The 14,302-nt window shown below is 37.9% G+C and overlaps 2 protein-coding genes across 4 annotated transcripts in view; one reads left to right on the top strand and one right to left on the bottom strand.

The window, feature by feature from the left end:
- Window positions 1-14,302, bottom strand: part of CPVL (carboxypeptidase vitellogenic like) — a 160,641-nt gene that overhangs the window by 58,148 nt on the left and 88,191 nt on the right. The gene's annotated exons all lie outside the window — the stretch shown is intronic.
- Window positions 13,640-14,302, top strand: LOC108535357 (endothelial differentiation-related factor 1). The gene has a single exon (XM_017881355.1). It carries the CDS (start codon window positions 13,689-13,691, stop codon window positions 14,133-14,135), a length of 447 nt encoding a protein of 148 aa, XP_017736844.1. The 5' UTR covers window positions 13,640-13,688; the 3' UTR covers window positions 14,136-14,302.

Here is a 14,302-nt window from a genome sequence, read left to right as displayed (position 1 = left end):
ATGATTAGTGAGATACCTTACATTATTTTTTTAATACCAAGTTTTAAAAATCCTGTATTTTACACTTTTACATTTCAATTTGTATGCTACATTTTCCTCAGAAACACTTGATCTGTATTAAGATTTTATAAAATAAAGATTGCAGCACCGACTTAGAGCAGTGTGCGGAGGCTCGCATCGTGGATTTTAGCTCCAGAATGACTGCAAGAACAAACCAAGAATCCTGAGAGAACCCACAGACCCTCTGAAGAAGTGGACTGCTCTTGCAGGACCCAGGAGACACCCCAAATACTCAGCAGCAGCAAGACCTGCCCAAGGAGAGTCTGAGCTCAGATTCGCTTAGCTTTGCCCCCACCTGATAGGCCTTCCCTACCCACCCTGGTAGCTGAAGACAAAGAGCATATACTCTTGGGAGTTCCAGGGCCCCGCCCACGGCTGGTTCCTCTCCACACTACCACAGCTGATGCTCTCTGGAAAGTGGCACCTCCTGGCAGGGGGCCAACCAGCACAAAAATAGAACATTAAACCACCAAAGCTAAGAACCCTCACAGAGTTCATTTCACCCCCCTTCTACCTCCACCAGAACAGGTGCTGGTATCCATGGCTGAGAGAGCCATAGACAGTTCACATGACAGGACTCCGTGCAGACAACCCCCAGTACCAGCCCAGAGCCTGGAAGACATGCTGGGTGGCTAGACCCAGAAGAGAGATAACAATCACTGCAGCTTGGCTCACAGGAAGCCACATCTATAGGAAAAAGGACAGAGTACCACATCAAGGGAACATCCCCACCCAGTGGGACAAAAGAATCTGAACAACAGCCTTCAGCCCCAGACCTTCTGACAGTGCCCACCCAAATGAGAAGGAACCAGAAAACCGACTCTGGTAAATTGACAAAACAAGGCTCTTTGGCACCCCCCCAAAATCACACTAGCTCACCAGAAATGGATTCAAACCAAGAAGAAATTCCGATTTAACTGAAAAAGAATTCAGAAGGTCAGTTATTAAGCTAATCAGGGAGGCACCAGAGAAAAGCAAGGCCCAATGCAATTAAATCCAAAAAGCGATACAAGAAGTAAAGGGAAATAGATTGCCTAAAGAAAAAAACAATCAAAACTTCAGGAAACATTGGACACACTTACAGAAATGCAAAATACTCTGTAAAGTCTCAGCAATAGAACTGAACAAATAGAAGAAAAAAATTCAGAGCTTGACGACAAGGTCTTCAAATTAACCCAGCCCAACAAAGACAAATTAAAAAAAAAAAAAAAAAGAAAATATGAACAAAGCCTCCAAGAAGTCTGGGATTATGTTGAATGACCAAACCTAAGAATAATCGGTGTTCCTGAGAAAGAAGACAAATCCAAAGTTTGGAAAACAGATTCGGGGGAATAATCGAGGAAAACTTCCCTGGCCTTGCTAGAGACGCAGACATCCAAATACAAGAGCCACAAAGAACACCTGGGAAATTTATCACAAAAAGATCATCACCTAGGCACATTGTCATCAGGTTATCTAAAGTTAAGACAAAGGAAGGAATCTTAAGAGCTGTGAGACAAATGTGCCAGGTAACCTATAAAGGAAAACCTATCAGGTTAACAGCAGATTTCTCAGCAGAAACCATACAAGCCAAAAGGGATTGGGGCCCTATCTTCAGCCTCCTCAAACAAAACAATTATCAGCCAAGAATTTTGTATCCAGTGAAACTAAGCATCATATAGGAAGGAAAGATTCAGTCTTTTTCAGACAAACAGATGCTGAGAAAATTCACCACTACCAAGACACCACTACAAGAAATGCTAAAAGGAGTTCTAAATCTTGAAACAAATCCTGGAAACACATCAAAACAGAACCTTTTTAAAGCATAAATCACACAGGACCTATAAAACAAAAATACAATTTAAAAGGCAAAAATAAATAGCAAAAAAACCAAGGTACACAGATAACAAATAGCAGATGAATTCTATAGTACCTCATATCTCAATAGTAACATTGAATGCAAATGACCTAAATGCTCTACTTAAAAGATACAGAACTACAAAATGGATAAGAACTCACCAACCAACTATCTGCTGCCTTCAGGAGACTCACCTAATACATAAGGACTCACATAAAGTAAAGGGGTGGAAAAAGGCATTTCATGCAAAGGGACACCAAAAGTGAGCAGGAATACCTATTCTTATATCAGACAAAACAAACTTAAAGCAACAGCAGTTAAAAAAGACAAAGAGGGACATTATATAATGGTAAAAGGTCTAAACACATATGTATCTAACACTGGAGCTCCCAAATTTATAAAACACTTACTAATAGACCTAAAAAATGAGATAGACAGCAACACATTAATAGTGGGGGATTTCAATACTCCATTGACAGCACTAGACAGGTCATCAAGAGAGAATGGCAACAAAGAAACAATGGATTTAAACTATACCTTGGAACAAATGGACTTAACAGATATATACAGAACATTTTGTCCAACAACCAAAGAATACACATTCTATTCAACAGCACATGGAACTTTCTCCAAGACAGACCAAATGACAGGCCACAAAATGAGCTTCAATAAATTTAAGAAAATTGAAATTATATCAAGTACTCTCTCAGACCACAGTGTAATAAAACTGGAAATCAAAAGGAACCTTCGAAACCATGTGAATACATGGAAATTAAATAACCTGCTCCTGAATGATCATTGGGTCAAAAATGAAATCAAGATGGAAATTTAAAAATTATTCAAGCTGAATGACAATAATGACACAACCTATCAAACCCCCTGGGATACTGCAAAGGCAGTGCTAAGAGGAAAGTTCATAGCCCTAAACACCTACATCAAAAAGACTGAAAGAGCACAAACTGATATCCTAAGGTCAAACCTTAAGGAACTAGAGAAACAAGAACAAACCAAACCCAAACCCAAACCCAAACCCAGCAGAAGAAAGGAAATAACCAAGATAAGAGCAGAAATCAATGAAATCAAAACAAGAAAAAAATGCAAAAGATAAATGAAACAAAGAGCTGGTTCTTTGAAAAGATAAATAAAATTGATAAACCATTAGCGACATTAACCAAGAAAAGAAGAGAGAAAATCCAAATAACCTCATTAAGAAACGAAATGGGAGATATTACAACCAACACCACTGAAATATAAAAGATCATTCGAGGCTACTATGAACACCCTTACACATATAAAATAGAAAACGTAGAAGAGATGGATAAAATCCTGGAAAAATACAACCCTCCTAGCTTAAATCAGGAAGAATTAGATACCCTGAACAGACCAATAACAAGCAGCAAGATTAAAATGGTAATTAAAAAATTACCAACAAAAAAAGTCCAGAACCAGATAGATTTACGCAGAATTCTGCCAGACACTCAAAGAAGAATTGATGCCAATCCTTTTGATACTATTCCATGAGATAGAGAAAGAGGGAACCCTCCCTAATTCATTCTAGGAAACCAGCAACACCCTAATACCAAAACCAGGAAATGACATAACCAGAAAAGAAAACTACAGACTGATATCCCTGATGAACACAGATGCTAAAATCCTTAACAAAATACTAGCTAACTGAATCCCATAACATATCAAAAAGAAAATCCATCATGATCAAGTGGGTTTCATACCAGGGATGCAGGGATGGTTTAACATACACAAATCAATAAATGTGATATACCACATAAACAGAATTAAAAACAAAAATCACATGATCGTCTCAACAGATGCAGAAAAAGCATTCAACAAATCCAACATCCCTTTATGATTAAAACTCTCAGCAAAATCAGCATACAAGGGACATACCTCAGTGTAGTAAAAGCTGACAGCCAACATAATACTGAATAAGGAAAAGTTGAAAACATTCCCTCTGAGAACTGGAACAAGACAAGGATGCCCATTCTCACCACTCCTCTTCAACACAGTACTGGAAGTCCTAGCCAGTCCAATCAGACAAGAGAAAGAAATAAAGGGCATCCAAATTGGTAAAGAGGAAGTCAAACTGTCATTGTTTGCTGATATGATTGTTTACCTCGAAAACCCTAAAGATCCCTCCAGAAAGCTCCTAGAACTGATAAAATAATTCAACAAAGTTTCTGGATACAAGATTAATGTACACAAATCAGTAGCTCTTCTATACACAGTGACCAAGCAGAGAATCAAATCAAGAACTCAACTCCTTTTACAATAGCTGCAAAAATAAAATAAACAAATAAAATAAAATAAAATACTTAGGAATATAACTAACCAAGGAGGCAAAAGGCCTGGAGAAATTGGAACTCATCCATTTTGGTGGAATTGTAAAATGGCTCAGATACTTTGCAATAAACAGTTTGGTAGTTCTTCAAAATGTTAAGGAAAACTACAAAACACTGCTGAAAGAAATTACAAATAGACAAGACAAATAGAAACACATCCCATACTCATAGATGGGTAGAATCAATATTGTGAAAATGACCATATTGCCAAAACCAATCTACAAATTAAATGCAATCCCCATCAAAATACCACCATCATTCTTCACAGAATTCAAAAAGCCAATTCTAAAATTCATATGGAACAACAACAACAAAAAGCCCACATAGCCAAAGCGAGATCAAGCAAAAAGAACAAATCTGGAGGCATCACACTACCTGATTTCAAACCATACTATAAGGCCACAGTCACTGAAACAGTGTGGTACTGGTATAAAAATAGGCACATAGACTGATGGAACAGAATAGAGAACCCAGAAATAAACCCAAATACTTACAGCCAACTGATCTTCGACAAAGCAAATAAAACATACAGTGGGGNATGGTGCTGGGATAATTGGCTAGCCACATGTAGGAGAATGAAACTGGATCCTCATCTCTCACCTTATGTAAAAATCAACACAAGATTGATTAAGGACTTAAATCTAAGACCTGAAACTATAAACATTCTAGAAGATAACATTGGAAAAACCCTTCTAGACATTGGCTTAGGCAAGGATTTAATGACCAAGAACCCAAAAGCAAATGCAATAAAAACAAAGATTAATAGCTGGGACTTAATTGAACAAACGAGCTTTTGCACGGTAAAAGGAACAGTCCGGAGAGTAAACAGACAACCCACAGAGTGGGAGAAAATCTTCACAATCTGTACATCTGACAAAGGACTAATATCCAGAATCTACAACAAACTCAAATAAATCAGTAAGAAAAAAAAAAATCCCATCAAAAAGTGGGCTAAAGACATGAATAGACAATTCTCAAAAGAAGATATACAAATGGCCAACAAACATATGAAAAAACGCTCAACATCACTAATGATTAGGGAAATGCAAATTAAAACCACCATGCAATACCACCTCACTCCTGCAAGGATGGCCATAATCAAAAAATAAAAAAATAGTAGACGTTAGCATGGATGCAGTGATCAAGGAACACTCCTACACTGCTGGTGGGAATGTAAACTAGTACAGTCACTATGGAAAACAGTGTGGAGGTTTCTTAAAGAACTAAAAGAACTACCATGTGATCCAGCAATCCCACTACTGGGTATCTGCCCAGAGGAAAAGAAGTCATTATATGAAAAAGACACTTGCACCCAGGTTTATAGCAGCACAACTCGCAATTGCAAAATCATGGAACCAAAAGCAACCCAAATGCCCATCAACCAACAAGTGGATAAAGAAACTGTGGTATATATATATAGATACACACAAAATGGAATACTACTCAACCATAAAAAGGAATGAATTAACGGCATTTGCAGCAACCTGGATGAGATTGGAGACTATTAAGTGAAGTAACTCAGGAATGGAAAACCAGACATCATATGTTCTCACTGATACATGGGAACTAAGCTATGAAGACACAAAGGCATAAGAATGATACAATGGACTTTGGGGACTTTGGGGAAAGGGTGGGAGGGTAGCAAGGGATAAAAGACTACAAATAGGATGTGTTGTATACTGTTCGGGTGATGGGTGCACCAAAATCTCACAAATCACCACTAAAGAACTTACTCATGTAACCAAATACTACCTGTACCCCAATAACCTATGGGGAAAAAATTTTTATAAAATAGAGACAGAAAAAAAAAGTAGATTCACACACCTAAATTGTGAATACTTGGATGTTTTTCAATAACCAAAGTGAGTATTAGTTTTTAAACCTATTTTAACTTGACTAAAATGAAATAAAATTAAGATTCAGTTCAAAAAAAAAAACCAAACCAAAAGCATAAGTGATGAAATAAAACACAAATTGGATTTTATCAAAATTAAAACTTTTGGACTTTGACGGGCAACATCAAGAAAATAAAAAGACAACCCAGAGAATAGGAAAAAAATCATATCTGATAAGGGACTTGTATTCAGAATATATAAAGAACTCTCAGGTTGGGTGAGATGGCTCATGCCTGTAATTCCAGCACTTTGGGAGGCCGAGGCGGGCGGATCATGAGGTCAGGACATTCAGACCATCCTGGCTCACACGGCGAAACCCCGTCTCTATGAAAAATACAAAAAATTAGCCAGGCGTGGTAACACACACCTGTAATCCCAGCTACTCAAGAGTCTGAGGCAGGAGAATTGTTTGAACCTGGGAGGTGGAGGTTGCAGTGAGCCAGGATCACGCCACTGCACTCCAGCCTGGGTGACAGAGCGAGATTCCGTCTCAAAAAAAAAAAAACAAAAAAACAAAAAAAAAACTCTTACACCTCAATAATAAAAAACAAATAACCCAATTAATTAGCAAACCAATTAACAGGCAAAGTATTTGGATAGACATTTCTCCAAAAAACATAAAAATGAACAATAAAAAGCACATAGAAAGATGCTCATCATTCGTCATTAGGGAAATGCCAATCAAAGCCCAATGAAATAGCACTTTAAATCACTAGGATGGCTAGAATCAAAATGTCAGACACTAACAAGTGCTGACAAGGATATGGAGAAATTGGAACTCATCCATTTTGGTAGAATTGTAAAATGGCCCAGATACTTTGCAATAAACAGTTTGTCAGTTCTTCAAAATGTTAAACATAGAGTTAACATATGACCCAGTAATTCCACTCTTAGGTATCTATCTACCCAAGAGAATGGAAAACACATGTTCACACCAACACTGTACATGAATATTCATAGCAGCATTTTTCACAATAACCAAAAAATGGAAACATGCCAAATGTCCATCAATAAATGAACGGATGAATAGAATGTGGTATAATCATACACAGGAATATTATTTAGCAGTAAAAAGAATGAACATGCTACAACATGTATGAACCCTGAAAACATACAAAGAGAAAGAAACAGTTACAAAAGGCCACACACTGCACAATTTCATTTATATGAAATATACAAAATAGGCAAATCCATACAGACAGAAAGTAGATTAGTGGCTGCCAGGGGCTGGAAGAGGAAGTGGCAATCATTGCTAATGGATAAGGGATTTTTTCTTTTTTCTTTCAGATACGATGAAGATGTTCAGAAATTAGATAGTGGTGATGGCTAGAGAGAAAACTGCAGTTGCAAAAACCACTAACTTGTACATTTGAAATGAGTGAATTCTGTGGTATGTAAATTATATCTCAGTAAATCTGTTACAGAGGCTGCTTGCAGTGGCTCACACCTGTAATCCCAGCACTTTGGAAGGCTGAGGTGGGAGGACTGCTTGAAGCCAGGAGTTTGAGACCAGCCTGGGCAATAGAACAAAATGCCATTTCTACAAAAAAAAAAGGAAAAGAAGAAGAAAAACCAACAACATTAGCCAGCACATGCCTGTAGTCCCAGCTACTTGGGGGACTGAGGCTGGAGGATAGCTTGAGCCTAGGAGTTTGAGACAGTAAATATGACCACACCACTGCACTCCAGCCTAGGTGATAGCACAAGATCCTGTCACAAAACAAAACAAATGAAATCTGTTAAATAAATAGTATACCCTTTACATAGCCTTCCAAATGTTAACATTTTACACAACCATTGTACAATGATCAAAACCAGAAAATTAACTTTGATAAAATATTATTTCTATCAATTTCTATAGTTAGTATTTATTCTCATAGCTCAGATTTTCTTCCTGGAATAATTCTGGAATAATTTATTTTTCCTAAATATATTCTTTAGAAGCTCCTTTAGTGAAAATCTGTTGATTCTAAATGCACTGGAAATAATTTTTTTGTTAAATCTGAAAATACTTTTATTCTACCATTTTACTTGAAATATAGTCCTAGATTATTATCTCATTTTGGTACTATGAAGATATTATGCCTTCCATTGCTGTCATTGACAAGTCTGTCAGTCTGATTGTCCACCTTTTGTAGATGGCCTGCCTTTTCTTTCTGGACTTTTAAAACATTGTCTTTGCTGTTTGCTATTGTTCAATTTCATTAAAATCAGCTGAAATATGAATTAATTTTCTTTCTCACTGCTTACTGTATATATGCTTCAGTACACGTGTCTGTGCATTCATAACCTTTATCAGATATGGCAGATTTTCAGCCACTGTTTCTTAAAAATTGCTTTTTTCATTCTTTCTGTTCTTACCTTCTCTGACTCTGCTCAGACATATATTATTCTCTTCTTAATGTCTCTTAATATTCCCTTCAAACTTTTTATCTCTTTTCTTCCTGTGTTCCATTTTGGTAATTTCTTCAGATCTATCTTCTGACTCATCAAATTTATCTTCAGCAGTGTCTAATCTACTCTTTAACCCATGCACTGAGTTTTAAATTCAACAACTGTATCGTTCATTTTTAACTATTACAATTTGTTCTCTTTCAAATTTGCCTAGCCATATTTATTAGTTTCTCATTTATTGCCTGTTTTGTAACTCCATTTTTATGCCTTCAAATATTTCATAGTTATTTTATATCTCATATTTCCTATATCTGAAAGTGCCTTGGCTATCTTTATCTCTTGTATTTGCTTCTGCTTATTCACAGCCTGTAGCCTGTTTACTTCTGTGTTAGGTGACTTTTGATTACGAGCTTACATTTTGTTGAAAATGGTTTTACATTTTGAAAATCAGAGAGACTAAACACCTCTACTTTCCTTCTTTCATTTATTTATTTATTATTTATTTGTTTGTTTATTTATTTATATATTTATTTTTTGAGAGGGAGTCTCACTCTGTCACCCAAACTGGAGTGCAGTGGTGCAATCTTGGCTCACTGCAACCTCTGCTTCCTGGGTTCAAGCAATTCTTTTGCCTCAGCCTCCCAAGTAGCTGGGATTACATGGCTAATTTTTGTAGTTTTTTAGTAGAGACAGGGTTTCACCATGTTGGCCAGGCTGGCCTCGAACTCCCAAAGCGCTGAGATTAGAGGCATGAGCCACCGCACCCGGCCCCACCACTAAGTTAAGTATATTTGTTTCTGCTAGTTGCCAGAGTTCCTAGCAACGTGGGACTGGTTTGGGCCCTCCACATGTCCCAGCACTGGTGCTGGGCTCTCAGGTCAGCAGTGTCACTTTACTTGGGCCCACAGCCCAGTTGCCAGTTGCAGCACTGAGGACACTGGTTCTCAGGGCCACCCTGCATTATTGCTCTTGCTCCACAGGACTCCCTTCTCTGCCTTTTGTTTTTCTGGTGGTGGTTTTGTTTTCAGATCCACTTTTATTTTATTAAAGGCATTACATTATGTTTGTTGTCATTTATCCTGAATTCAGTTGTATTTTAGTTGTATTTTCCTTCAGAAAGTCTACCAGTCTGCTGGATGTAGGAATTGAATCTACCCATTACCAAATATACTAGTATCTATCCCCTTTACTAGGAAGACAATTAACCTAAAAAAAGTAAATTAATAAATTAATAAGCTTTGTGTTTCAGAGCAGTTTTAGGTTCATAGCAAAACTGAGTGTAAAGTACAGAGTTCCCATCCACCCCTTATGCCCTCTCCCACACAACCTCCTCCACTATCAATATCCCTCACCGCCGTGATGTATTTGTTACATTAACAAAGCTACACTGAAACATCATCAAATCACCTAAAGTCCACAGTTCACATTAGAACTCACTCTTGGTGTTATATGGTCCATGGGTTTTGACAAATGCGTAACGTCTTGTATCCACCATTGAAATATCACACAGAATAGTTTCATTGCCCTAAAAATCCTCTATGTTCTGCCTACTGATCCCTCCTTCCCCCAACTCCTGGCAACCATTGATCTTTTCACTGTCTCCATAGTTTTGCCTTTTAGAGAATGTCAAACAGTTGGGATTATATAGTACATAGCCTTTTCAGATTGGCTTCTTTCACTCAGAAATATGCATTTAACTTTTCTACATGTCTTTTCATGGCTTGATAACTCATTTGTTTTTAGCACTGAATAAAATTTCATTGTCTGGACTACAGTTTATTCATTCACCTACTGAAGAATACCTTGGTTGTTTCCAAGTTTTGGCAATTACGAATAAAGCTGTTATAAATATCACTGTGCAGACTTTTGTGTGGACACAAGCTTACAATTCATTTGGGTAAATACCAAAGAGCATGGCTGCTGAATGGTATGGTAAGAGTATATTAAATTTTGTAAGAAATTTTCAAACTGTCTTCCAAGGTGGCTGTATCATTTTGCATTCCCACCAGAATGAGAGTTCCTATTGCTCCACATCCTTGCAAGCATTTAGTGTTGTCAGTATTTTGGATTTTGGCTATTCTAATAGGTCTGGAAGTGGTATCTCATGGCTTTAATTTGTAATACCCTAATGACACATGATGTTGAACATCTTTTCCTTCTTCCTTTTTATTTTTATTTTTTTGAGACAGGGTCTCTGTTGCCTAGGCTAGAGTGTGGTGGCAGTCACGACTTGCTGCAATCTTGAACTCTTGGGGTCAAGCGATCCACCCACCTCAGCCTCTTAGGTAGCCATGACTACAGGTGCACACCACCACATCCAGCTAATTAATTAATTAATTAATTTTATTTTGTAGAGACAGGGTCTCTCTATGTTGTCCAGGCTGGTCTCAAACTCCTGGGTGATCCTCTTGTGTTGGCCTCCTGGAGTGCTGGGATTATAGACATGAGCCACTGGCACCCAGCCAACATCGTTTCATATGTTTACTCACCATCTGTATATTTTCACTGGTGAGGTGCCAAGGTCTTTTGCCCATTCCTAAATTGGGTTGTTCATTTTCTTATTATTGAGCTATAAGGGTTTTTAAAAACATATTTTGGTTAACAGTCCATTATCGGATGTGTCTTTTGCAAACATTTTCTCCCAGTCTGTGGCTTATCTTCTCATTTACTTGACATTGTTTTTTGTAAAGCAGAAGTTATTAATTTTAATGATGTCCAGCTTCTTATTTCTTTCATGGATTGTTCCTTTAGCATTGTATCTGAAACATCAACACCATATCCTAGGTCATTCAGATTTTCTCCTAAGTTAATGTCTACAAGTGTTAAAGTTTTATGTTTTACCTTTAGGTCTATAATCCATTCTGAGAACACTTTTGTGAGGAGTGTAAGATCTGTGACTAGATTAATTATTTTGTTTTGTATGTGGATATATCCATTTGTTCCTGTGCCATTTGTTGTAAAGACTATCTTTGCTACATTGTATTATATTTGCTCCTTTATCAAAGATCAGTTGACTATATTTATGTGGGTATATTTTTGGGCCCTCTATTCTAGTCCATCAATCTATTTGCCTATTCTTTTGCCAATGCCATACTTAATTATTACAATAAATAATATCTTAATTATTGTAGCTTTATGGTAAATCTTGATGTTGGGTAATGTCAATCTTCCAACTTTATTCCTCTTGTTCAATATTGTGTTGGTTATTCTGTGTCTTTTGCCTCTCCATAGAAACTTTAAAACAATTTATCCTTATCTACAAAATGTTACTGATATTTTGATTGGGATTGTATTGAATCTATGGATCAAGTTGGGAAGAACTGACATCTTGACAATATTGAGTCTTCCTATCTATGAACACAAAATATTTCCCCAACTATTAGTTGTTCTTAATGTCTTTTATCAGAGTTTTGTAGTTTTCCTAATATAGATCTTATACATATTTTGTTGCATTTATACCTATTTCATTTTTGAAGGGTGCTAATGTAAATAGTCCTGTGTTTTAATTCCAAATTTCACTTGTTTATTGGGAGTACATAGGAAAGTGATTAACTTTTATATATTAACCTTATATCCTGCAACCTTGTTATGATTAATCACTTATTAATTCCAAGAGGTTTTTTTGTTGATTCTTTTGGATTCTCTACATAATCATGTCATCTTCATTCAGTGAGTTTCTGACCTATATCACTTATCTTCTCTTTGAAAACTTATTTTAACATTTCTTACAAAGCAGGTCTACTAGCAACAAATTCCCTCAATTTTTGTTTGTCTGAGACAGTCTTTATTTCTCTTTCACTTTTTGAGGAATACTTTTGCAGGGTGCAGAATTCTAAGTTGGTGGGTTTTATTCTCTCAGCGCTTTAAATATTTCACTCCATTCTCTTCTTGTTGGTATGATTTCTGAGGAGAACCTAGACGTAATTCTTACCTTTGCTTCTCTATAGGTAAGGTTTTTCTCCCCTTTGGCTTCTTTTGAGACTTTTTTTCTTTATCTTTGTTTTTTTTGAAGTTTCCATACGACTTGCCTCCTTTTCTTGGTTATTTGGTTTTGACATTTATCTGGCTCCATGTTTTCTCAGCTTCTGGGATCTGTGGTTTGGTGTTTTATATTAATCTGGGAAAGTTTGCAATCATTATTGCTTGAAATATTGCTTCCATTTCCTTCTCTTTCTTCTTGTTCTGGTATTCCCTTTATGGTATGTTACATCTTTTGTAGTTGTCCCGCAGTTAAGGCTATTCAAAAAAAATTTTTTTAAGTCGTTATTCTCTTTACTTTTCAGTTTTGGAAGCTTCTATTTATGCATCCTCATGCTACTCTTAGCTGAGCTGTGTCCAGTCTGATAGTGAGCCCACCAAAGACATTCTTTATCTTTGTTACAGTGTTTTTGATCTCTAACAGTTCCTTTTGATTCCTATAATTTCCATATCTCTATTTTCAATATCCATCTGTTCTTGCAGGTTGTCTACTTTTTCCATTAAAATCCTTAGTATGTTAATCATAGATGTTTTGGCAAGTATTATCTTGATTCCTAAGCCAGGCAAAGATATCATAAGAAAAAAGAAAACTGCAAGGCAGTAACTCTGACATTTATGCAAAAATTATCGATAAAATATTAGCAAATCAAATTCAACAATACATCAAAAAGATTCTACAGTATGATCAAGTGGGATTTACCCATAGCAGGCAAGACTGGTTTAACAAAGGTAAGTCAATCAAAGTGACACATCACAGACTGAAAGACAAAACCACATGATCATCTCAATTGACACAGGAAGTATTCAACAAAATCCAACATCCTTTTTTGATAAAAACTCTCAACAGTTTGCGTATACAAGAAAAGTTCCTCAACATAAAAAAGGTCATTTACAAATGACCTTTGGCTGAGTCCTCACCCCACCCATGGTGTTTTAAACTCTCAGACAGGTCCCTCTGGAGCCTCTAGTAATTTACCAATTACAGTTCAGGTTTTCCTGCCTCAGCATTTGTTTCCATGGAGGGTTCTTACTTACGGGTTTGCTCCTGTTAAGTTGTGACTCCCCATATTCACCTCTCTCTCTACTGTGACCTGTTTCAACAAATCTAAAAAGAGTTCTTGAGCAGCTGCCGCTGAGCCGCCGGACGGACGCCCGCCTTCGCCCGCCATGGCCGAGAGCGACTGGGACACGGTGACGGTGCTGCGCAAGAAGGGCCCCACGGCCGCCCAGGCCAAGTCCAAGCAGGCTATCTTAGCGGCACAGAGACGAGGAGAAGATGTGGAGACTTCCAAGAAATGGGCTGCTGGCCAGAACAAACAACATTCTATCACCAAGAACACAGCCAAGCTGGACCGGGAGACGGAGGAGCTGCACCATGACAGGGTGACCCTGGAGGTGGGCAAGGTGATCCAGCAGGGTCGGCAGAGCAAGGGGCTTACGCAGAAGGACCTGGCCACGAAAATCAATGAGAAGCCACAGGTGATCGCGGACTATGAGAGCGGACGGGCCATACCCAATAATCAGGTGCTGGGCAAGATCGAGCGGGCCATCGGCCTCAAGCTCCGGGGAAAGGACACTGGAAAGCCCATCGAGAAGGGGCCTAGGGCGAAATGAACACAAAGCCTCGAAGTCAGTGCGCTCCAGCTGGTCTCGTTCTGCCGGCTCCCCTTGGCTGCCAGCACCGCCGTGGGTCTTCTCACGGCCACATGGAACAAGGGGTCCAGCTCGTGGGGAACCCTCCCCAGCCCATTCCTGCTGTCAAACAAACAAAACCTTGCAAA

The sequence above is a fragment of the Rhinopithecus bieti genome, unplaced genomic scaffold (genome assembly GCF_001698545.2).
Source record: "Rhinopithecus bieti isolate Rb0 unplaced genomic scaffold, ASM169854v2 scaffold_13174, whole genome shotgun sequence".
NCBI classification, from domain to species: Eukaryota; Metazoa; Chordata; class Mammalia; order Primates; family Cercopithecidae; genus Rhinopithecus; species Rhinopithecus bieti.
The sequence above is the reverse complement of the archived record's forward strand: the minus strand, read 5'-3'. Positions and strand labels throughout refer to the sequence as shown.

Excerpts from the sequence above, each read along its gene's own strand:
- LOC108535357 (XM_017881355.1), top strand. The coding sequence starts at position 13,689 with ATGGCCGAGAGCGACTGGGACACGGTGACGGTGCTGCGCAAGAAGGGC.